This window comes from Chinchilla lanigera, unplaced genomic scaffold (assembly GCF_000276665.1).
Source record: "Chinchilla lanigera isolate Chin_1 unplaced genomic scaffold, ChiLan1.0 scaffold00026, whole genome shotgun sequence".
Taxonomy (NCBI): Eukaryota; Metazoa; Chordata; class Mammalia; order Rodentia; family Chinchillidae; genus Chinchilla; species Chinchilla lanigera.
Genome location: NW_004955427.1, coordinates 24,171,715 through 24,197,299, shown reverse-complemented (window position 1 = coordinate 24,197,299; position 25,585 = coordinate 24,171,715). Strand labels below are relative to the sequence as shown.

General features: G+C 46.1%; 1 protein-coding gene across 1 annotated transcript in view; it reads left to right on the top strand.

Annotated features, from left to right (window-relative positions):
• The window catches only part of Slc12a8 (solute carrier family 12, member 8), a 147,066-nt gene that overhangs the window by 87,186 nt on the left and 34,295 nt on the right, over nt 1–25,585 (top strand). The window contains exons 6-9 of the mRNA XM_005386546.2: nt 595–708; nt 12,985–13,072; nt 14,653–14,740; nt 22,851–22,997. Coding sequence (XP_005386603.1) covers nt 595–708; nt 12,985–13,072; nt 14,653–14,740; nt 22,851–22,997 — 437 coding nt within the window. The remainder of the gene's footprint in view (nt 1–594; nt 709–12,984; nt 13,073–14,652; nt 14,741–22,850; nt 22,998–25,585) is intronic.

Sequence of the window (25,585 nt, the reverse complement as noted above, 5' to 3'; positions counted from 1 at the left end):
TGAACTGATGCCCAGAGAGAAGCCAGGCGGGGCCTCGGGAGGTACAGGGTGATTCTGGTGGGGCTCTGAGAAGACGGACTGTGAGGAGGACAAGGAGAAGCCGGGGAGGGCCCTGTGGGCTGTCACTAGGTTGTTGGGAGATTTGGTATCTGTTTGAAGGAGTTTGAGCTTATTTCTGCAGCTCATAGGCACTCATGGGAGGTTTCTAATCAGGGAGGTAACTTGCCAACATCAACAAATTTTTTAAATATGAAAAGTAAATACATAAATAGACTCCCATGGAAAGATACTAAGATACTCCAGTTATATTGAAGTCTATAAAACAAAAATGAAAATGCTCCACTTCCCAGAGCTCACTTCGTGTCATCTCATCCTCCTGTGTCAACAGAGCCACGGGACACACAGAAGTCAGGCCCCAGAGTGGGGAGGAAGACGGTTGTGTCAGACCTTCCCTCTCTGCACTCCTCCTGTCACACAAACGCGTACACGCTGACTTTTACTATTTAACATCAGACAAAATAGTACTGTAATCTAGGGAAATCTGTGCTGCATCTCATCTCTGGGCTCATTTTCCTGTCCTTTGTGTCATTTCAGAACACGGCTTTATTGGCTATTCACCAGAACTGCTGTGGAACAACACACTGCCGGATTACAGCCCTGGGGAGTCTTTCTTCACTGTATTTGGGGTGTTCTTCCCAGCAGCGACAGGTATTGTAACAGGGATTGTTTTTCACTCTCACTTTAAGGTTATACATGCTTGTTTACCAAAATTCAGTGTCAGAACTAAGAGGCTGCATATGCTCTTAGGATATACAGCTAACGTTAGAGTAGAGTGTTGACTTGTTCATAATTTCTGAAGGTGCCGACATGATTTCACCCTCCTTACCCCTTACACTTCCATGTTGACAACTCTTGACCAAATTAATAGATGGGACATCCTTCTCTTAGGGCTGAGCAGGAGAGCTTCTTCAGCAGGTTGGTTGGCCCTCCTTATACTTGAGTAAACCCATACTCGGTTTAACACACACACACACACACTCACACACACACACACACACACTCACACACACACACATACTTCTACCGTTTTGTCTTCTCTAGAGGACAAAAGAAATTGTCTTTTTTTTTCTTGCTATACTGGTATGGGCCAACCAGGGGCCCAATGACGGTGAATGAATCTCTTTACCCTCCCCTCCCCTACTTTCCCACACCAAAGCGGCCACGGGGGAGCATTCCAAAGTAGAAGTCCCTAGGGAATTCTTGTCTCATGCATAGTTCTTGGCCAGGAAGCCTACAGGCTAGCACGTGGACACGTGGACAGGTGACCCATAGGAAATACATTTGCTAGGGACTGGGCTTATCTCAAGGCACAGACTGTGAAAAGAATGTCACTTTGGATTGAGGTAGTGGTGCTAACCTGAGCATGGCTGCTGTTTTTGTCTGTGGTCCTCTGCCCTTTCTCTGCCTTCCTACATGTCCTTCATCCCTATTCCTTATCCCTTCTCCAAATAGTATAGGAGCAGAAAAATGAGGAGAAGCCACTAAAATGTCTGCTAAGATTTATATCTTAATGTCTTCCCAAAGGGATTGGATAATGGGGGCATAATGTTCATCAGTGGATTGGCCCACTGATGAGTTTATAGCTTAATGTAATATTGGGAGGTGAAGCTTGATCAAAGCAGGTGGGCTACAGGAGGCATGGCCTGGGAGGGTTTATCTCCTTCCTCCTCTCTTGATCACTTTCTGCTTCCTGCCTGCCATGCCATGAGCTTTCTCCTCCGCCCAGCCCATCTGCCCTGCTGCCCTGCCTTGGATTGTAACCTCCACAAATCATGAGCCAAAATGCAAATAAGAGCTGTGGGTGTCAGGTATTGTGTCTCAGCAGTGAAAAAGTAACTAAGATGGAAAGTTGTGCACACAAGTGATGGCAAGGATTTGGAGAAACTGAAACTCTCAGAGACTACTAATGGGAATATAAAATTGTACTACCACTTTGGAAAACAGTTTAACACTGTCTTAAAAATTAGACACACACTCCTGGTTATCTACTGCCAAGAACTGAAAGCTTGTATTCATATAAGACTTCAAAGCAATTTGAGATTTCAAAGCAATTGTTTGTAATAGTTCTAAAATAGAAATAGCTCAAATGTTTATCAATAGGTAAACAAAACAAATAAATAAATTATTACCATAATTTATTTATTACCACACAATAGCAATAAAGAGCAATGGATTGATTATTGATACATAAAACAAGTATGTATGAGTCTTAAAATAGTTATGCTGAATGAAGAATTCAGAAAAAGGATATCTTTTAAAAAGAACTCCATCTATATAAAATTCTAGAAAATGGAATAAGTGCATATTTAGTATACACAGGGCCCTGTGTTCAATCCCCACCACTATAAAAAAGTAAATAAAATTAAATAAATAATATACATCCCATTATTAAAAAAAGAAACTAAAAATATATAAGCTATAGTGATTACAAGCTGATCAGTAGATGCCTCGGAATGGGGCTGAGAGCAGCCAGAGACAGGGATTATTAAGGGGTGGTAGGAAACTTGGGGACATGAAAAACATATTTCTGATTATAGCGATGGCTTCACAGGTATAGTCATAGCTTAAAGCTTTTCAAATTGCTACTCTTAAGCCATGTGCACTTAAGAAATATGTTGGCTATATGTCAGTAGAGCTGTTAGAATGGAAAAGAAATGTACTGAATCCTCTTGCCTCAAGCTCCCTGCTCCCTCTAGCAAGGACGCTTTTTCCCCTTTCCATATCCAAGTGGAGGGTGGCTCCCTGTCTCCTTTGTCCTGCTTCCTGTTCAGCTCTTCCACACTCTTCAACAAGATGGATCTTTCCAAGGTCATCAGTGGTTGCCCTGTCCCTAAATCCAGGGGCATTCTCGCTCGATTTCTCGCTTCATCCGGCTTCTCACAGCAGTCGCTTTCTCCCTCCTCTTTCCTTCCATGGTGCAGCAGCTCCCTGCCTCCCCCCACTCCGAACTCCTGTGTGGCACAACCTCCTCTGCCTGCCCATTAGGAGTTTTTCAGGTGGCTCCCAGCCCCGTTTTCTTCCTTTTCTGCAGTTTTTCTTGGAATCTCTTCTATACTCAGTGATCAGTAAGCTCACAACTCCCCTATGCACATGCCCAGCCCAGACTTCTCCTCCAAGCTTGCCATCATTTATTTATTGCCCTTGGTGACATCTTCTCTTGGGTGTGATGGGCCCCACATATTCAGAACTAATCCCATCACAGCTGACCCCCACTGGCTGTTCCCCTCGTCTCTGTGAATGGTGTCTCCATTCAGCTCCGGCCAGCAAAGAGAGTTATTCATGGTTCCTCCCACCTTCTTCCCAGTACTCTCCAATTCTACTTCCTAAGTGTCAGACTCTCTCTACTTCTCTTCACTCATACCACGGTGATCCAACTTCATCTCTTACTCAGATCATTGCTTGACCTCCCTTAGCCATCCAAATGAGCCTGCAACTACGACTCAGTGTGGCAGGTAGAATCTTGACATACAAATATAAATTTTCTGAAATATTGCATCTCTTTCACTTTTTTTTTTTTTTTTCCAGTACCGGGAATTGAACTTACAACCTTATGCTTGCCAGGCAGGTGCTGTGCCACTGAGCTAAATCCCCAGCCCCTCTTTCACTTTTATAAAATGAAAAGAGAGTCAATCTCTAGCTCCAAGCCTTCACCCTTCCAGGATGATTTAACACGAAGGTCAATCATTTGTGATGTGTCCATCTGGCCTTGCCATGCTTGCAGCAGTTCAGGGTCTGAGGGTCTCACACAGTTCCAAGGCAGGATGGGTATTCCCTCTGGTTCTTCCTTATTTGTGAACAGAGCCAGGCCCTCCTATCGTCTTGTCTGCAGTGCCTTCATGTTTGTGTTTTCTCTGAGCCACTTTTGGGGACCAGAAATTGGCTGGATCCTATGCTCAGGATCTATATACTCCTCAGACCCACTTTTCTGAGGTCTTGGATGGATTCCCAGTGGCGCTTCCAGGGAGTGGGTCTCAAGTCCCCTTGGCTCCAGAACCAGCGGGCCAGCCTCTCTCTGCCCCAACTCCAGCACGAGGTGTTGGAATATGGGGACACTCCTGCATGGCCCTTGGCATGGAAGTGTGACCAGTGCATCCCATAGCTTCCCCTGCCAAGGAAGGCTCTATGCTTGGTTTGATGCTTTGCTGTTGCTAAAATTCTTCATCATTTTAAACAAGGGATCCTATAATTTTGTTCATCTGGGCCCCACAATCTACTCAGTCATTCTTGTTCTTGTGCCCTCCATGCTGCCCCCAGCCACTTGCCAGATTCTTTTCTACATCTTCGATTCTCTAAAATCTCCCAAGGACCTCGGCTGTGGGGAAGCAAGCCAGTAACACAGGGTGCAGACCAATTCTGCTTCCTCTCTGCCACGCACATCCCCCAAGGCCATCAAATCTAGGTCCTCTTCCTCTTTGTGGTCAGGAAAGGAAAGGATTAACAGAGGGAATAAAAAAAGTTAACATCTCAAATGTTTTTTGGCCCTTCTCTCAGCCTTCCCTCCTTCACAGTTCTGGAGTGCACATTCAAGGGACTCCCTGGCTGGGTTTCCTGGAGCCTGGCAGGTTAAAGCCCCAGGCCAAGATGCCAGGCTAGTAGTCACAGCTGGGGCAAGGCCCAAGTGTCCTCGGGTGCACAGGGTGGGCTCCAAAGCATGGCCCTGATGTGCCCTGGTGTGGAGGGCTGCCCTTTCCTCTGTAGGACCCAGTCCTGGTGACAGAAAGGATCCCTAGTCTGCGCTGGGGGCAGAGCCTTCCCTTTAGCCTTGCAGGAATGGCAACCCAAAGCCTGAAGACGCCACGCAACAGCCCAGAGGTGGAGTTAGATTAACATTCAAGATGAGTTAGTGTGGCATCTGTTCATTTATTGTTTTTGTTTTGCTTTGGTTTTTGTTTTTGCAGTATCTGGGAGGGAACCCAGAGCCTTTTGCATGCTGAGCAAGTGCTCTACCACTGAGCTACAGCCCTAGCCGTTTTAATTTTATTTTGAGGATAAGATCTCTGGATAAGTTGCCCAGGTTGGGCTTGAGTTTGCAATTCTCCTGCCTCAGCCTCCTGCGTAGCTGGCATTACAGGTGTGCATCAGCACATCCAGAGTCAATTTATTGGCTTTTAAACCCATACTCCTTGTTCAGAATCCTACTCAAAACCTCACAGACACAGGAAATTCTGCTCCAGGGAGGAGTGTCTTTGCACTTCCTTTGACAGCAATAGCTACCTAAGAATGTTAATCATGGTTTATTTTCTGTGGTTTAAATTATGAAAGTATTATTTTATAAAATTCCAAGTATAAAATTGTTGTACTGAGTAGACTGTCACCTACACAGGCTCTTTAGCTCCCCCTCATCCTAGCTCACCAGGATGGGTTTTCCTGTCCCTCCCATTCCCCTCAGCCCAGCTAGCTTGACAATCAGTGTTTGTTTTACCAACTGGGGAAAGAGGGGACAGGCAGCTTAGCAAGGACTTGATGAAGGTCACACAGCCATCAGTGAGGCTGTGGCCATCACCCTGCTGGGACGGCCTCCCTCCCCTGGCTCCTTGTTTACCAGGCCCCCAGTGTCAACACACAGGAAGGATGAGTGATTTGCACCACTTGTTTTTCCCTGGCAGATGTTCGGTTAAGCTATGGAAAGCATGGATGATTGGCAGTTTCCATGGTGATAGATTTGCCAAGGATTAGCTGTGAATGAGTCATGGCTGGGGCTCCCTCCAACACCACCCTCTCTTTGAACGAGAGAACTTCCAGGCCATGGAGAGGGGAAGGAATTTTGAAGAACAAAGGCTTCTGCCATCCCTGACCCCCTGAGATATTTCACTTAAGTTACCTCAGATATTTTAGCCTGAGGGCAGGCGGCTTCTTCCTGAGCCTCTGAAGAGTAAGTGTTGGTGGCCACTCTGGATTTGTGAGGCAGGTCCTGGTCCCCCATGCCCTGCAATGCCAGTGGGGGTGGGAGCGGGAAGGGCCTGGTGCATTGGTGTAGACTCCACATTTGCTCTTTCCTCAAAGCTCTTTCCTTTTCTGAGCTGTACCACCAGACTTTCCCTGAGAAACAAACATCTCCCCCTGCAGAGTTTTCACAAACATACCCTTACAGATGTGGCCACTCCAGGGATCCAGGGCCACAACTCATGGAGAAACTGGGAAATGGAAATTCACTGAGAAAAATACCAGTGGTATGAAGTCACATAACCCTTGTCCCCAAATCCCAAACTCTTACGGGAAGGGATAAGGGCCTTTCTGGCCACAGGCAGCACATGGGCTTGTGGTTGACCACACCCAACATAAAAAATGTGGTGGGAAACCACAGCCTTGGGCAGGGCAGGGTGTCCACAGCCAGCAGGAGGGAGGCCGGCTCTTTCTGGGATGCCCTTTCCCTTCTGGCGACTCCCTCCCGCTGCTCACACACACCCTGGGAAGCTCAGGAGTCTGCCAGGCCCCTTCCATGCGCTGTCTGTCTGCAGACCTCAGCTTTGACTGCCCTGTCCTCTGTCAGGATACCCTGGGGTTGCGCCTTTTCTCCTTTCCCACACTGTGCCCTGTGTCTCTTCACAAGTCATGTCTTGTGGGTAAGAGGACGAGCACCTGCTGGACCTGAATGGGGACCTCAGATTTAAGAAACAGAGAGGATCATGAAAGGACAACCTGGAGCTGGGGCAGAACTCACTTCATTTTGATGGGCTTGGGAGCAGGAACAGAAGGAAAGAAGGGGAATTTAAAGTATTATACATGCTTAGTTATTAATTTCTAATTTTATCAGTTATACTTTCTTCTTTCTCTTTCTCTCTTCCTTTCTCTCTCTCTCTCTCTCTCTTTTTTTTTTTTTTTTTTTGGTAGTATTAGACATTGAACCTAGAGCCTGTACACTACGCTACAGCCCCAACCTTTTAAATTTTGAGACAAGTTCTTGCTAAATCACTAAGTTTCCCAGGCTAGGCTCAAATTTGTAGCCCTCCTGCCTCAGCCTCCCAGAACACTGAGATTACAGGCATGTGCCTGGCTGGTCCTTCAGTTAAATGTCACCACAACCTCAGAGATTCTATCAGAGGCAGGCCTGCTCTCTTAGTCTACTTTCTGATGCTATCTACCCTGGCAGAATCTCCCAGGCATTGAGGGGATGGAAGACTGATAGATTCTGCTTCCAATAATAAAAAGGAGATAAAAGGTTTTGGCTAAGAAGCAGACTGAGCACATCTTTCCTGGGTGAACATTTATTTAGCCCTCACTAGGTGCCAGGTACTATGCTAGGTACTTTATAAATGTTCCTCTTAACATCACCACAGCCTTGCAAGCTAAATGGTATTATTCCTGTGTACAGATGAGGAAACTGAGGCTCAGAGCCATACTGCCTCCAGAAAGTAATAGATTCCTGGTTTTCATCCAAAAAAGGGCAGCAGATCAGGTGTAGAAACTTCAGTGCATGTGTATTATACCTTTATAAAAAAGAAAACTAATAAGAGAGAGAAATAGGCAACCCAGAAATTATTAAGCTGTAAGTGCACATAAAATGTTAGAGTTTCAAAGGACATGGGTTTGGATTGAAATGTCCCCAGGAGGAAGCATGGAAGGTCCTTGAGAAGGAGTAAGTGGCTTTTTAGCGATCTAACAGGAAGTAGAAAAGCCTAGAGACACTGGCTGGCTTTTCCTCACTTACTAGCCTTCATTTCCAAGAACACAATGGAAAATCAGGGTGGCAAGAGGGTTTGTGATAATCTGCAGTAGGCAATGACTTTGATCTTTGCGTGCAGTGGTGGACTCGGGGCAGGGAGAGATGAGAGATGAGCCACTGCCTCGCACATGTTGGTGAGTGGCTATGTAACTTGTATACTCACGTTTTAGCCAGTGGCTTATTTTTGAGACTATCAGGAATTGGTGAATTGCCTAGATGCCCATGTGTGTTGTCAGACCAGACACTGGAATTAGGGCTCCAACCTTCCCTGTTCACCTGGTGCTATCCCCTCATGCTGCAGATGTCACGTCCATGCCTAGGAGCTAGAGGTGTGGTTTCACAAGCCTCGCCTGGAAAGTGGTGGCTGACGCCATTACACCTACCTGGCACAGCAGAGACAGCCAAGGCACTCAGAAGACCATGAGACTCTGATGGGAGACCAGCTCCAAAGGCTGTATGCATGCGAAGGAAGCTGTTTACCTAAGTCATCTTGTAGCAACATGCCAGCCTTATCATCATCCTGACACTGGAGAAAATGTGGTTCTGGGTAAAGCAATGAACTGCTTCCTGGAACTGGCTGACAGTGTAAAACCCACGAGGGAGGAAACACTGCTGATCAGGCATGAGCTTCTGATTTGGAACTAGTCACGGAGGTACGAGGTACCTGTGAGTAAACCAGAACATGCTGCCAATGACAACAGATAAATTCAGCCTTCGTGTTTGGGCTGGAGCCCTGAGCCTGTCATGCAGGGACTCTGTTTCAGAGGCAGAGCTCTCAGAATGACATGGGTGTGGCGAGGGCCGAGCACACTGACAGGGAGTGAGGACACTTGAACATCAGCACTGGTGCTGCTTGCATTTGCCCGAAGACCTGAGCCAAATCCTTTCCCCTCTCTGGGCCACAGTTTTCTTGTCTATAAAATAAGATGTTGGAGTAGAGCTCTCCAGGACACCTTCCAGTTCCAAGAGCTGTGACTTCTAAATAGGCATTTTAAACAACCTCAGGAAGCCTGCCCCAAAAAGCATGAAGACCAACAAAATGGGTGCTTAGTGTTTCCCAAACTGTGTTTTATATTTTCGAAAATGTTTGATGTCAAACTTTAGGAAGCACACTGTGTTCTATCTCTCCTCTCCCCCCGCCCCTCTCTCTCGGCAAGTGCTCACTACCTTCACACTAGTCCCTAAGCCTGGTTAGAGTGACTATTACCATAGGTAAGCACTGGTAGAAAACCTGCTTAATCTTGTTCACTCAAAGTTTTCCTAACCTTTTCCTCAATTGTGAAACTTTTAAAGCATAATGTTTATAAGACATCTGAATACTACTGCTATAGAATATAGTATCTGTTCTGCACAAGCCTAGATCTATAACATTGATGAAGATGGGACAAAAAAACTAAATCAACACAATCATCCTAGATGTGGCTGGCAGGCAAGGCATTTCTAATTCCCCGGAACTGGAGAACACCTGCCCAAGAACTGCGTGGTAACACGAGAGTAAAATTCTGGAAATGACAGGCACAGTATGTGAGCCACCTACCACATGCATGCTGTGCCACAGAGACATGACCCCTCTGTGGGGTCCCAGGAATCCCCCACCAGGCTTCCTTCTGGAGCTCAGGGCCTGGGCCTGTGATTCTGCCTGGCTGCTTTCTGACTTCTCTGCTCTGTCTCAGAAGGCACTTTGCTGGCCATCTGTGGATCTGGCTCACTCCTGGGAGTGGTTTGGGTGGGTGTCAGTCCTTTCTCTCACACCCCTCAGGACCCTGGCTAGTGCTCCACACCTCCAGCTCGAGGTCCCGGTCATGGGGCAGGGGAGGAAGAAAGGGTGTCTATCATGGATAAAGAACAGGGACACAGGAAGCAATTAGCGTGAATCAGTCCCTTTCCTTGGTGGAAGCACATACCGTACACGTATAGCCCAGGGGTTGCCAAAGGCCATCAGGTATTTACTTTCATCAGTGATTGAAGGAGGGCACCCAAATGACATGAGAAGCCACAGGAGGGAGCAGCATGTTCAGGGGTGAGGTGCAGTGTGCGATGGCACAAAGCTGATTGTATGGGCAAAAAATCACCAGGGACCTGGGGCACAATGAGGCCTTAGAGGGTGGGAGGCAGCACGGCCCACCAAGTGGGGCACAGCATCCAGGCGATCTGGAGCCAGGGGCCCTGGGCAGAGGTCAGATTTGGGAGCTCAAGAAGGGGTGGTGTTAGTGATGGAGCTGGAGTCTGGGAGATGCAGCCAAGGGGGCCCTGGACATCCCATTATTCTGACAGCAAGCAGTGCGGTCCTAGGCCCCGAGGAGAAGGACTGGACTGGCCACTGTAGCAGTGGAGAAAATAAGGGAGGGCCTTGGTGCTCCTTTTTATAAATCCAAACAAGGCCAGAACATGCATAGATGGGTAGATATAGATAGAAGCATAGATAGGTAGATGGATGCATAGATAGATAGATAGATAGATAGATAGATAGATAGATGATAGATAGATGATAGATAGATGTAGATGCATCGATAGATATAGATAGATGCATAGATAGATCCATAGACAGATGCATGCATAGATAGATAGATAGGCAAATAGAAATATGCACATGTATAACATTTACAGGGAAGTTTATAATACAAGGCTTCCACCCTACCTTTAGTTCCCCAAAGAGCGCTCTATAGAGGCAACCACTTTTAATGATTTTTAGTACTTTGAGAGATAATTGTGTGTGTCAGGAAGCAATATGGTTGTATCTATAACTTGATTCATCAAAACCAGGAGTTCTATATTGACCCTATGCTGGGGAATATAACCACACTTACTTACATGCTCCTCTTTTCACATCCTAATTTTTGATAGTTATGTTTTTATTATTATTTTATTGATTACCTTGGTAACTTTAAATGATGTACTTAAATTTCATTTATATTATCAATCATAGGCCATCTCCCTCCATTCCTTACTGTTGGTGTGGGAAACTGAGATTCTGTGTTGTAAGATTGTCATTTTTATCTATGTGTAAAAATATTTTAAAGGAATACTTTAGCTGTTGTCTTCATTTTAAGGGAATTTGGATAATTCTCTTGTATTTGAGTTTTTAAGGCAAAGCTACAGCAAGGTGATTATCAGCAGGTAAATAAACCAAATCCCATGGAGAATGTTACTTACAATTTTATATGAATAGGCACAGGCATACACCCACCCACACAATCCTTTATTTTTTTGTCTTAAGGTTATAAATCAACAGTCATTGGAGTTATGAAGATAAATTGTTCTATACTATTAGAAATTTCTTTACTCTGCTTAGTAAACACTTAGAAACTCAGTTTTATGAGATACAGCATAAGTATAGGGTCAAAATTTATTGTAACTGATGTATTTGCTGCTCTTTTCCTTGTCTACCTAACAAATTAATTGCTGGCCCAAGAGGGATTGCTTGAAACATCTTTCAAGTTGTCTTATTGCACTAAAGCTTGCGATATTGCAGCTATTAAATCTTCCTGAGTGAAAGATCGTGGGAATTACATTTCTTATTTTTTGACATTACTATGATAAAGATTTTAGTGGGTTTTCTCTTCCCTCTTTTCATTCCCTAATAGCAGTTAACTATAGCCTGATTTTACATTGTCAAGGCGAATAATATTTGTATTTTGCTTCGGAACATCTTTGCGGTACTGGCCATTCAACCCAGAGCCTTTGCACTGAGCTACATCCCCAGCTCCATTTTTATTTTGAGACAGGGTCTCACTAAGTCACTAAATTGCCCAGGCTGGACGTGACCTTGTGATCCTCTTGCCTCAGCTTCCCAGAGTGCTAGGATTATAGGCGTGCACCACCATATCTGGTTTCAAGACCGGGTATTTATTGAAAGACATTTCATTTACTTTGCCAATCCTCTACTTATAAACATTATTGTTCCTAATTTTCACTACTATAAAGTTTTTGTAAGTATTTTTGCTAACTCTTTACTCATATCCTTGACTGTTTACTTTGGGTAAAATCCTAGCAGTGGCCTCTCTGTGTCAGAGTACGATCAGGCCCCAGTCCTGGTCCCACATTCACACTTCTCTTTGAAATAGCCCCACTGTCACTCTCTCGCCCCAGACTTTTACTGCATCCCTGGGATTCCCTGAAGTGTTAGAGCTGAGGCATTAAAAACAGACTTTCAGAACCAGACAGACCAGCACTGAATGGTAGCTTTGCTGCTTGCTAAACGTGGGACCTCGGGCTGTTTTAATGAGCCTCTTTAAGTACTTTTCTATAAAGTGGGGCAATAATTTTACTTTTCTGATGATGTTGTTGTAAGAATTAAACAAGATGCATGAAAGGCACTTAACACGGGGCCTGTCCAGTTGAAAGTGCCCGTAAATCCATAATGATGGTGTTGGACCCATTTTGATCTCTAAGCACATTCAAAGCTCTCTTTCCAGGCTGGATATGAATTGAGTTGTTAGAGCCCTTGCGGGCTGGATCTTCGTTCTGAGTTCAGAGAACATTGTCCTGTCATTTCTGCAGGTTTCCCCAGGTATGGAGAAGGATATCTGTTCTCCCCACCGTGCTGTTGGTCCCTTGCCCCGATGGATTCACTCATTTACTTTAGTGTTCTTGGGGGCTAGAGGAGATACAGCACTGGCTGCATCAGGGATATTTTTTTAAGTTTGCTCAGGGGCTTTCAGCAAGGCCCCTGAAGTGTTAGAGCTGAGGCATTAAAAACAGACTTTCAGAACCAGACAGACCAGCACTGAATGGTAGCTTTGCTGCTTGCTAAACGTGGGACCTCGGGCTGTTTTAATGTCTGGTCCTGCTGGACATGGTACCTGACCCTGAGGACACTTGAAGTCCCCGTGTAGTTAGTGGGCAGTAGAGGCAAGGACAAGCCGAGCAGAAGGCTAAATGCCTCTGCTGCTAACGCGGAGCCACTCTGGGCATTGTCCCCGCTGGGAAGGCAGAGCTCAGCAGGCACAGGGGGACCTCGTGTGGCTTACAGTCACCTCCCCTGCCCTCTGTAGTCGGCACAGGGTGATGAGCTGCTCCTTAGCTGGGAGAGTTTCCCCCTCAGCATCCCCCGACCCACAAAGCTCCCTTTCAAGGCCACGCAGATGCCTCTTCAGTTGCCAGGGGAGATGCGAAAGGGCCTGAACCCGGAGCTGCAGAGGGGAGGGCTGTGAGGGAGCTTTCAGGAGAGGCCTGGAGGAGAGGAAGGGTGGCCAGACGGGGGTGGGGAAGTGGCTTGGGAGCACCCCACTCACCCTGACCTCCCTCTGGGTGCCTTTCAGGAGTCATGGCGGGCTTCAACATGGGAGGCGACCTCCGGGAGCCCGCGGCCAGCATCCCCTTGGGCTCCCTGGCAGCCATTGGCATCTCGTAAGTTCCCTCCGTCTGTGCTGGAGAGTGGGAGGGAAAAGCCCAGGCAAAAGGGTTGCCCCTTTTGTTCAGAGTGCCCCGACTGTGGCTGATCTGCTTCATATTTGGATCCTCCTTTTAACAGTCGGCGGGCTGGAAAATTCCTGTCTGGTGGGCTCAGACGCTGCCCTTTCATACTTCCCGCCTGGGAACGCTGCCGAGCAGGACTGGCGTTAATGCAGATCACAGACCGGAGCCTTTCTTTCCTTTTTCCTCGGCCTCCCACTCGCCGCCCTTGCCCCTTCTTCACCCTCATTTTGAACTTGGGGAGTTTTTTTAAACTGTTGACTTCCCAGGGGAGGGGCAGGTGTTGGGAGCTGTAGATGAAGAGTTTTGTAATCAGACGGGAGGGCTTGCATCCCAGCTCCGCAGCTGATTGGCTGGGTGACTTTGGACAATTCACTTGGCTCTCAGAGCTTTTATTTCCTTTTCTATAAAATGCGGATAATGATCCATGTGTGCTCAGGAGTGTAGGAGACAGGGAGTGTAAAGGCCCAGAGCAAAAGCCCAAGGCCACCTCCGCCCTGGACTCCCCCACGGCTGTCAGGCCTCTGGGGCTTCAGTTCCTACTGTGCTACCCTCACCAGCGGGCTGGGTGGCCTTGGTCTGTTTCTGACCTTCTAGAATCTTTTGTTTTTATTTCTGTACCATAAGAGGAAGGAAGCTTCTCTGCCCTTCATTGGGTAGGTGGGGTAAGGCAGTGAGATCATAGACATGGCCGTGACTTGAGAAATTAAAAGTGCCTATGTTATTTTGACTGTAAGACTTAAAAAATGGTAATAGATTTATTTCACAGACACCAACTTTGCTCTTAGCTTATGCAACGGCAGTGTTGCTACCAGCCAGGCACAGGGCACAGGGCACAGGGCACAGGGCCTTTTTGTGCAAAATGAGGCAGTGACATTGGGAGGAAAATAAAGGCAACAGGGAATTGAGAATTGAGTGTTAGAAAGAAAAGAAGGCGGAACTTGAGAATCCAGCGTGGTTTTGGTCATAGCTGGGAGCCAAGGGAAAGCCGGGCCATCCTCTCACTGCCCCGGCGGGAGTAGAAAGACCACCAGGACCATGTGACTGGTGCACGCTTGCAGGGCATCTTGGGGCAGAGCCTGGCTGCCGCTTTGCCCTTTTGTACTTGGTCCTGCTCCGTTATGTGTGACCCACAGACCAGCAGCCTTCCAGGCTCAAAAGATCACTGGCAGCTTCTTCTGCTAGGGGAGGGGAGGGTACAGGGCTGTATGTCAACACTGGCCCTGGCCCAAACCCTCATTAGAGAACTGAGACCCCCACTTTTTGACCCCCAACACCCTTTGTATGTTTTTCTTCTTTAGGATGGAAAAAAAACAGTAATGGTATCCCTTTTTCTTTTTGCTAAGAACCATGCAGGAGAGAAAGGACACAAGCAGTGTCCTCCCAGGCCAGCCTTCCTATCCAGGCTTTGGGTTAATTTTGAGACAAGTTCCAAAGGAAGCGAAAGGCTGAGGGGGTGGGCTTGGGGTGGACGAGGGCAGGTGGAAGCTCTACTGTGTGCTTGGGTTTTGCAGGTGGTTTTTGTACATCATCTTTACCTTCCTGCTCGGTGCCATCTGCACCCGAGAGGCCCTTCGCTACGACTTCCTCATAGCCGAAAAGGTGGGTAGTTTTTCGAGGCCAGAAGCCTCCATCTGCTGGGGTCACTGACTCGTCCCTGTTGGTACAAGATACCTCCCCTTGCAGTCCTGTGTTGGAATCCATGTAGTCTTAGCTGGACTGAAGGTTTGGGGAGGCAGAGATGAAGGAAATGTGCAGGTTCTGCTTCAGGATCCCTGTAAGCAGGCATGGTACCTCTCCCCCCACGAGTGCGGTGACTAGATCATGGGGACATCTCTTCACGCTAAAGGTGGGGGCCACAACAGAACGTGGTCACTCCAAGTTCCCAGCTCACTGAGCTCTGCATTTCTGCCAACAGCCTCACGTTTGGTGTGAACAGAAAGTGCTGGTTATGAGAAGCAAGTAAGAGGCTGTGGGACAGAGAAGGGCCGGGAGGTGGATGTGACAGAGGAGCTCAGGACCAGGAGGGCCCACAGGGAAGCGGGAAGGACACCCCCGCCCTGCCTCCGCTGGCTTTCCGGAGAGTCTCTGAAACTCTGGCTTGATTTGGCAGTAATATCTTTGTTCCTAGGGCACACACCCCACCAGGAGATTAGCAAATTTCTTTTGTTCCTTAGCCGCCTTTGTGAGCCAGAGGTCCTGGGACATCAAGGACATTAGTTTGGCATAACTTAAGCCTATGAGAATTCCATACTTTCTCTGAAAATCCCCCAAAACTCCTGCCTTCTCTTAAACACCTGCAGGAAAAGTGGATTGTAAACTAGCAGTCATTTCCCGAGAGGCACAGTCGGTTGCGGAGGTTTCTTACGGTTAACTCCCAAGGGCTCCTGCTCCTGTTGAGACGGAGCGCACCCTCTCCTCCAGGCGGGAGGAGGGCTTTGCCAAGCAGCTTGCTGGTCTTCACAGAGGGCCAGTGCTTGTGGCCACGTGGGCAGGAGGGCGTGAACTTACTCTTTAGAGATGCGTTTGGTTTCCACAATAGCACAGGTTTTTATTTAGGGCACGTAGCCCCTCAAGTAAAGGTGTTATTTGTTTTCAGAGGTCTCGACATTAGTAAATGTAGGTTTTAAAAGGTAGTGGGAGAACTGACACCCACTGCTAAGGTCTCAGACCCCCAAGTCACAGAGTTTGCTCTCAGCAAGGAACCTATGATCATTTGCATCTACACATCTAGAATTTTACCTCTGAAGGTTCTTCCTCCAGGTAGAGTGCAAACTCACTGCCTTAGAGAAACTAAAGGCCTCAGGAAGCAGCAGACATGAGAAAGATCTTTTTATTTTGTTTTTATGTGTGTGTGGTACTGGGTATTTTGAACCAAGGGGTCTTCTACCACTGAGGCCTTCTATCTACATCCCCAGCCTGGTTTTTATTTTTTATTTTGAGACAGAGTGTTGTAAGTTGCTAAATTGCCCAGGTTGGGCTTGAATTTGCGGTCCTCCTGCCTCAGCCTCCCAGAGTGCTGGGATTATAGACATGTGCCACCGTGCCTGGCTTCAGAAGGATCAGGGGACCAGGGAAACTGCTTGCTCTTTGTCTGTGACATGAGGCTGGCTAGCTCTGCCTCCTAAAGTTGCTTCCTTCCTTTCTAGGAGATTCCATCACAGAGCTCCCTTCACCCATCACAGACTGATCTAGACAGGAGGCAAAATCTCCAAGTGGGCGTGTGGCAGGGCAGGTGATCTTATACCCCAAGGAAAGCCACACAGCTGTAGGGTAAAAACATCTCCCAAAGACAGCACGAAAGAAAAGAAATTCCACACCCAATAATAGACCAGAGAACAGTGCGCTCCTTCTTTGCTATGTGTGCTGCCTGTCCCAACAGGGAGATAGGTAGGCGAGCCCTTGGCCAGGCGCTGCACTGCTGAGCCAGGCCTCTCCATGATGTGTGGGAGGTGTGCATGAGAACTCGATTCTCAGTCACAAACTAAAGCTTATACAGGAAGCAAGTGACCAGTGACAGAGCCAACCAGGACAACACCAAACTGACAGCACCCTGCCCTTCTCCTGCCTCTCCAGCCCCTCTGCAAGGATCTGTCCCACCATTGCCCTTTCCTGCTGTCCAGTGTCCCTCCTTGGGTCAGAGTCAGCCGTAATGGCAGGGACCACACTCGGGCAGTCAGTGGGGCCCCATATGACGGTGCTAAGCGGACGTGGACAATGACAGGTGTGGCCTGGAGGGCCATGCGGGGGGTGGGGCTCTACTTGCCACAACCTACCCCCCTGATTTGGGTTAATAAGCCAGTCAGCTCCGTTCACATCTTTGCCGTGGCCTTAGTTCTGAGCCAACGCATCTCTGAGTGATCTGGACCCCTGAAGAAGCAAGGCCTCATCCAGCCGGTGCCCTGCCATTGCCTTCAGATGTGGAGACCTACCATCCCTATGTGCCGCGCTCAGGGCTGGCTCACCTGCATCTCCCCAGTGCATTCCTCTCTTCCTCTCAGGGACTTCCTCTCACAGCTGTGCTCTTTGGTGGCCCCAGGCTGCCCTGGGTCCCCTTCACTGATCTGCCACTGATCAGCTCATGTGTTCCTTTCTGGGTTTCTGGCAGCTTCTCTGTCTATTTTGAAATGTTTGTCTTTCTAACCTATGCTGTCTCCAAGAAGCTTCTTTACTTCTCATCCCCAACTCGGAGGAATTTTCTCCTAGTTCCTGGCTGTCAGTCTCAGTAATATGATGCTTTTAACAATCTTTAGTATGTTGCAGTGGCTCTAAGGTAACCTGGGAAATCACAATACCTAGCTTATCACTTGTGCTTATTGAATTTGAACACCCCCATACTCCTTATGGGGATACTCTCCAGAGAGAGACTTATTTTAGGACACATGTTCTCTTCACAAAACTGCCATGTTTAATTGAATAGGAAAAGCCAAAATAGTTAATCCAAATATTATTCAAAAATGTAGAGAATTGTGTAAATATCAGTATTAGTAGGAATTAAATAGATTAAATAACATTGCAAAATAAACTTGTGTACAGTCCAGGAAATGGATGTTTATTACAAATCAAAAGGACCAAGAACCTTGGGAACCCTGGGACCTGCTAATTAGTGGAATAAAAACAAAGTAGGAAAAATACCTAAAAAGTATCTTTTGTGGGAAAAGAAAAAGTGGAAAATCCCCCAGCGTAAGCTCTAATCATTCTGGTTATGGCTTCTCATATCCAAGAGGACCTGGGGAGTATGGCAGAAGCCAGGCACGTGAAGGTGGGGAGTGACAGGCTTGTGGCTGGTGAGGGATCCCTGTCGTCTGCTCAGCACCACTCACCAGCCCAGTTGCACTGTCTCCTGCTCAAGGCATGGACACAACGTGGCCTTTCAGGAAGTAGAGCAGCTTCTGCCTCGTTATGGAGAATGGCTGTCCAGTGGGAGGAGAGGGAAAACTTGACTGACTCTGAGGTATTGGTAATCTATGGAGGAAGGAGGTGTCGGAAAACTCATGTCTTTGTGGAAATATGATGAAGGAAAGCACCAAAGGGATGCTGAGATATTGCCTCACTATTCCTGGCCTTGTAAGTGTTGCAGAGCGTACTCCTTAGTAACATCAAGGGGCAGCAGGAATTAGATGAGGTGGAATGAGTCCCTTGCAAGTGCTTTAAAACCCTGTCTGTAGGAGTCACCTTTCCCATACTTGACACTCACAGTTCAAAGGAGGAGAGGTTTCATTTGGCTCACGTTATGGAGAATTCAGTCCATGGTTGACTGCCTTCAAGGCAGTCATAGCATGGTTGAAGGGCATGGCGGAGGAAAGCTGCTCAACCCATGGTAGCAGAAGCACAGAGAGGAGGGCCTGGGAGGGAGATCTACCCTCTAAAGACCCACCCCAGTGACACACCTCTTCCAGCCAGGCCTCACCTCCTACCAGCACATTTAGCTATGAACTCATCGATGGATCAGTCCATTGATGAGTATAGTGCTCCCAAAGATCCAATCACCTTCAAAAAGCCCTACCTCTGAACATATGAGACTCTGTGGTGGACATGCTAGACCTAAATCATAATATAGTCAGTCCTTCAAGAGAAGGGAGAAGCTAGTGAATTGCTGGAGTCCCTCAGTGGCTGAAGCTCAGAATGGGAGCTAGAATAATATACCAAAAGCAGAGAAGTATAATTAATTATTTTCATCAGTAGTTGCTGAAATAAAAAGGAAATGAGGGTAGTTCACACCCATATCATATTTTAGAAAGATAGAGTTTTACATGATGATGCACACAGGTATATGGGAGAAGCATCAAAGTTTCTTTTTAAAGAACTACTGACATGCATTTATTCAAATAAATATTCATTTTTACTTCTACTGCACATAATTTTCAGTACAGTATGAGTAAGAAAATGACTAAATCTTTTGAGGTATGGGAGCAGAGCTGCATAGTTTACTGTTGTATTCATAATGCCTGATCCATGCCAGGAATATGATCATCCTCAGGAAGTACTTCCTGGATGGATGGATGGATGGATGGATGACATGTAGAAAAGAAGAGCTGAGATTCAAGCAGAGTGAAGACAGAACAGTTTTGATAATTTGTCTAGATGTGTGTGCTGACATTTCACTTACTTTTCAGAAAATAGTTTTATATAACAAGCAGTAACTGAACAGCTCATTCTAAACACAACTGACAAACTGTACATAAACAAGTCACTATATTTGGGCAATTCCCCATCTGACATCAGCCCCAAGGGTTCTGGAGAAGTCCCAGGGTGTGTCTGTGGAAGGTGGCCATGGATGAAGTCACTAGTGTCACGTACTCCCAGAGCCTAGACCCACTGAGTTCCTGAGATTAGTTCAGCACCAGAAGGATGCAGACGGGGGAAAAGAAAAATGAACACAAACATACAGTTAGTCCTCTATATTTCCAGGTTCTGTATCCATTTACCCAACCAAATGTGGATTCAAAACATTCAGGAAAAAATTACATCTGTACTGAAGATGGACAGACTTTTTTTTCATTATTATTCCCTAAACAATACAGAAGAGCAACTATTTACATAGCATTTATATTGCATAAGGTTTATAAGAAATCTAGAGATTTTTTAATGCACCTAGCAGGATGTATGAAGGTTACATGCAAATACTGTGCCATTTTATAAAAGAGACTTGAGCACCTTGGATATCAGCATCTGCAGGGTTCCAGAACTAATCCTCCAAGGATACTGAGGGATGGTCATACAGCCTTTTGGGCTAGAAGAAGTCAAATTTCCACAAAGAGACACCATGCCTGCCTCTCTTAAAGAAGCCCCTGAGGGATAGATGCAGTTGATAGAATATACCATACCCAGCAGCACTCTTTTAGCTGCTTGTTAGAATTACCTGAAGGGCTTTTTAAAAATCAACATCTGGGCAACAACAAAAAAAATCAACATCTGTGTCCCACTCAACACGATAATGAAAAAAACACCTCTGGGTTGATTTGTATATAAAGCCAGAGAAGAGAACTACTGAGTTAATTTTTTAAATTGCTTTTGATAAAATATCATCATACAGATTTTTTTTTTAAACAAGTCAACATAGGATGCACTTGGCAGAGAAGGCAGAAACACAGGTCACAGATGAATGATCACATCTCCAAGTGGGTGAGGGAGAAATCATGGGACCGGTTTATCTGGTAGTTTTATAAGACCTGGAGGGCACAGACCATGTAAAGTTATGAGGCTTCACTTGTTCAGCTGCTGATCCCTGTTTGCTGCCTCTATTAGGTACTGCAGGGTTGGGGGTGGACAGGCGTGACTCAGGTCTATTGGTAAGGAGCTCCTGGTGTGTAGGTGGGATAAGTTGCAAGCCTAATTAACTGCCCCACAGGGAAGGAAATAGCAAAAATGCCATCCAAGTCGCAAAGTGATGGGATGTTCAGCTGATGTCCAGCTGACATGAATTTCTTGCAGTGATACAGTGGTACGTGAAGGAGGGTAGTGGCACAAACCCAAGAAAACCATGGCATTGAAGGAAGGAGACAGGTGAGGCTCATGGGGGTAAGAGTGAGGTAACGCATTTGGGGAAGAGCAGTCCACACTGAGTCACAGAGCAGGTGGGCCCTTGATGTGCCACCAACCCTCTGGTCTCCCTGACTGTTTGGGGTTACTCAGCCTGGTGCACAGCCTTGAAGGGAGTGAGATCCCCATTTAATATTCAGAAGCTGAAGAACCAGAACCTTTCTTGCCTGTCCCTTTGCAGCCCGGTAGGTACAGGATCAAAGCTGGGCCATCAGATGCTCAAAATGTGCTGAATAAGGCAAAGTTACAGAGAGGTGAGAACTCGTCTGCAAGGTCACAGGGGTGCTGGAGGAGCCCTGGCCGACTGTACCCTGGTGAGGAGCCTGGGGGTCCCTAGGCTTCAGTCCTGCCCCTCTCCAAGTCTCATCTTTTAGCCCCCTGGTGATTCTGTGACCCACTAGTGTCCCACAAATATATTTTTAAGTGGTATTTTTTCCAACCAACAATCCTGACCGATGCAGGATTCATGAAATTATTCCAGTGGTAATTTCTGATGCAGAAAATGGGTCTAGCCAGGGGCCTGTGTGACATCGATCCTCTGCATTGAGAGGAAGTAAAAACGGGGCATGGAGAGGATTTGTCAAGAGTGTGTAACTGACACAAGTAAAAATTCTTCTAACCTACCTGTAGTATCTGGAAAAATGAGTACTTGGTCACTGTACCTCAAGGATGGTGTAATGGAGAGGACACCACAAGTAACCAAAAAAAGAAGCTTACCTGTTGGTGTGGGCAGGGGCTGGCTGGAGGTGTGAGGGGGGTTCCTCACTTGGCCTGGAACACCACTGTCCGGCCAGCAGTGCTCATCTTTTGCAAGCTGGCTGCAAGGACAGCGTTCTTCTCTTGCTGTATCTCTTGGTGCCTGTGGCCAATCTGGTCATGGATCTCATCCATCCATCCATCCATCCATCCATCCATCCATCCATCCATTCATTTGTTCATTCACTCACTCATTCATCATTTATGTACCTATGTTGGGCACCAAGAACACAAGAATGAACAAGACAGGAGACCTGCCTAAGTGAAGCCTGTGGCTGGGCAGAGGAGACAGTGATACAGGTGCTATCCCAGCATCATGTGGAGGTGCTGTGGAGCACTGAAGAGCAACCATAACTGTCGGGGTGCTAGGGAGGGCCTCCTGGCGGAGGCGAGGGTTGTGCAGACTTGACGCCCACTTAGGAGTTTAATACACACTAAGTAAACAAAGAATGTGGTCGGAGAGATCTAGCAGGCAGAGAAATCATGCTTGCCCATGATTGTGTGTGCAGAATCTGGAGCTAGACAGGTCTCAGAGCTTGTCAGGCCAGTGAGAACCATTCTGAGGATCAGATCTGAGTCCAAGAGGTCATCCTGGCAGAAGCCAAAAAGGTGGTCCAGAGAGGCAGAGCTCAGACACAGGAGGCCAGTAGGTACTGTTGTTGGCCAAGGGATCTCACAGCCCATCAGCATCAGTGTCACTTGGGCACCTGCTGGAAATCTATATTCTCAGGCCCCACCTGAATCCCAAACTCTAAGGGTGGGGAAATCTTGTTTTGTTGAGCCCTGTACATGAGTCTGATGCCAGCTTTATTTGAGAGCCACCATGTAGCCCATCTGAGATGGTGGGCTAACCTGCAATAATGCAATGAAGTGCTGTGGGGCTGGGAGTGGGAAATCTAGCTGAGGTTGACTCTAGAGGGTGTAGTGCAGACTTACGTGGAGCGTTGGTGGGTGAGTGCTGGGGAGTGGAAAGAGGTAGACACAAGATCTGGGACTGAATGATTATGTTAGTTTTCAGTCACTATAACAAATTATCTGAGATGATGAACTTATAAATGGGAAAGGTTTGTTTTGGCTCATGGTTTTAGAGATTCCATTCTGTGGTCCATGGGATTGCCTTGTACCTCTAATAGGGATGCTAAACGGCAACGGTGGAGAGCATATAGTAGAGTAAAACTGCTCACCTCGGGCCAGTAAAAGAGAGAGGGAGGGACTGGGAAAGGGAGAGAATGAAAGAGGCACTGAGATCCACACTCCCCTTTGAAGGCACACCCTCAATGACCTAAAGACCTCCCCTCCCACCTCCTACTAGGCTCTACTTACATGTCCCACTGCCTCCCAAGCATTTAGCGCAAGGACTGTGGGAAATTCAGGAGCCAAACCACAGTGACGATGAAACTGCTGTCTCACACAGGTGTCCCTAGTGGGCTTCCTATTCCTCTTGGGCTTGTACATCTCCTCCCTGGCCTCCTGCATGGGAGGACTCTACGGGGCTCCCCGGATCCTGCAGTGCATCGCCCAGGAGAAGGTGATCCCTGCACTTGCCTGCCTGGGGAAAGGGGTGAGTAACCCTTCAATCTTTCTCTCTCTCTTTCTTCTTTTTTCTTTTCTTTCTTTCTTTCTTTCAACAGATTTTTCTGATGATCCAACCGTTGGTCAATAAATTGCTTCAGTTTTTCCTGATGAGCGCCTCTGACCAAGTGCTGTGGGGTGGGACACACAGAAGTCACTTCCTTCAGTCCTGTCCTCTGCCTGGCTTAGGCTGGGGCCAATTAGACAAAGCATTTTAAATGTCACAGCCACCCAACTCCTCAGCTCTGACACAACTAAACAGTTGTAGTAGTACCTCAGACCATCAACAGCAGTAAACTTATGTGCCCTCTCCAATTAAAAACAAATTCAGGGATCTGGGAATGTAGGTCAGTGCAGAGGGCTTGCCTAGCATACATGAGGCCATGGTGTGGGCTGAGAATCTGGCTATGGGTGTGGGGACCCTATGATATGACCTAGGAAGTGAACGAGATGGGCTCTAAGCTAGGGTGGGCCCAGCTGTCTTTCAGTGAGGAAGTCTGAGAGGTGCAAGAATTCTAAACTCAAACTTGGGCTTCCTCAACATCATGCAGGCACATTTGCCAGAAAAGGAGAATGGAACATATTTGGTTTAACAGGTTGGTAGCATGGCTTATAATTGTGTATGTGGAGACACGGGGCATGTGGAACCCTAGGCAGCAAACCCAGTGTTAACGAGGAACCTGTCCACAGTTCATTGCCAGATGTAAACTTTCTCTGGTCATAGAGTGACAAATGGCATTTTAGGATTCTGAGATCAGCATTCTTCTATCATAAGGGAAGCTGAACATCTTTTCCTCTGGTTAAAGCAATTTGTACTTTTTCTGTGATTAATTGGTTGTTTTCTTTTCAATTGCTAGCAGCTCTGTCTTTGCTGGGGAGATTAACTCTGTTATGTGTATTGTAAATATTTCTCCTAGTTGGTCATGTCTTTTAGCTTTAGAATGTTTTCTCCCCAAAGCTGCTTTACATAGGGTAAGATTTCATCACTTCATCTTCTTTATTATGGAAGGAAGAAAATAAAATTCAAAAAATTTTGAGATATAGCAACACATAGAAAAGGGCAAGAGCCATTATGAGCAGATTGAAGGATATCTACAAAGTGGACACCTGTGCATCCTCCACGCAGGCCCTTTACTGCTGCTGCCCTCCACACACTCCCTTTCAGAGCCCTTTCCTGCCATGGCCAGCTTCTTTTTTATTTTAAGAGAATTTTTAAAAAGAACAATAGCACAATGCCAACAGCATAGACAAAGACTAAACAAAGCCAAAACAATAAGAATGAGACAGGGTTTCAGAACAAAATGATAGGGATTAACAGTGGTTGTTATATTACATACTTTTATCTTCATTGAAATTGGTCAGATTACCAGATGTAAGAATGCAAAATTGATCAATCCATTAAAGATAATAATAAATAAAAACAAAAAATTATAAATGATACAGAGTTTCACCAAACAAGATAATAGGAATTCAACAGTGGTTGTTAGATTGCACATTGTTGTCTTCAAATTAGTTGTTAGATTACCAGATATAAGCATGCAAAATTGGTCAAAAAATAAAACATTAACTGTTCATTTCAATAAACCATTAGACATCAACAGTACAATTATCTGAGCTATCATTTGTATATATATATTTTTTCCCTTTCTTCTTTCTTTTTCTCCTTTCTCTCATCCCAATTGTTTCTTCTTTGAGCAATTTCTTGCCCTTTCTTAATATCTATGTACATTTTGGGTTTTATTTACTCTTTAATGTTCTTACACTAGGGAGACAATATGATGTTTACATATGTGGGTCCTACATTTCACTTCTGAGTATGGTCTCTAGTTGCATCCATTTCCCTATAAAAGCTTTGAGTTTATCTTTTTTATAGCTGAGTAATACTCCATTGTATAAAAATACCACATCTTTTTATCCATTCCTCCAGTTGATGGGCATTTGGATTGTTTCCAAGATTTAGCTATGACAAATTGTGCTGCTATAAACATGGGCACTGTGGTATGATGTTTTTTCAATTCTTGTGGGAAAATAACCAGGAGGGGAATAGCTGGGTTAAGTGGGACTTCCAATCCTAGTTTTGTGAGGAATCTCCAAACTAATTTCTACAGTGGTTTCACCATTCTACACTCCCACCATCAGTGGAGTAGGGTTCCTTTCTCCCCACACCTTTGCCAACATCTGTTATTGGTTGATTTCTTTATTATAGCCATTCTTTCTGAGATGAGATGGAATCTCAGTGCTGTTTTAATTTGAATTTCTCAAATGACTAATGATGTTGAACATTTTTTCATTTATTTATTTGCCATTAGAATTTCTTCATCTGAGAAGTGTATATTCATCTCAGATGCCCATTTTTGGATTGGGTCTTTGAATTTAGGGGGGCCTGATTTTTAAAAATTCTTTATATGTTCTAGATAGAAGTCCTTTGTCTGAGGGGCAGTAGGCTAAAATTTTTCCCCAATTCATAGATTTTCCTTTTACTCTGTTGGTGGTTTCTTTTGATGTGCAAAAACTTTTCAATAAGCTGAGATCCCAGTTGTTGATTCTGTGAAGTACTTCCCATGCAGTTTGGGTTTT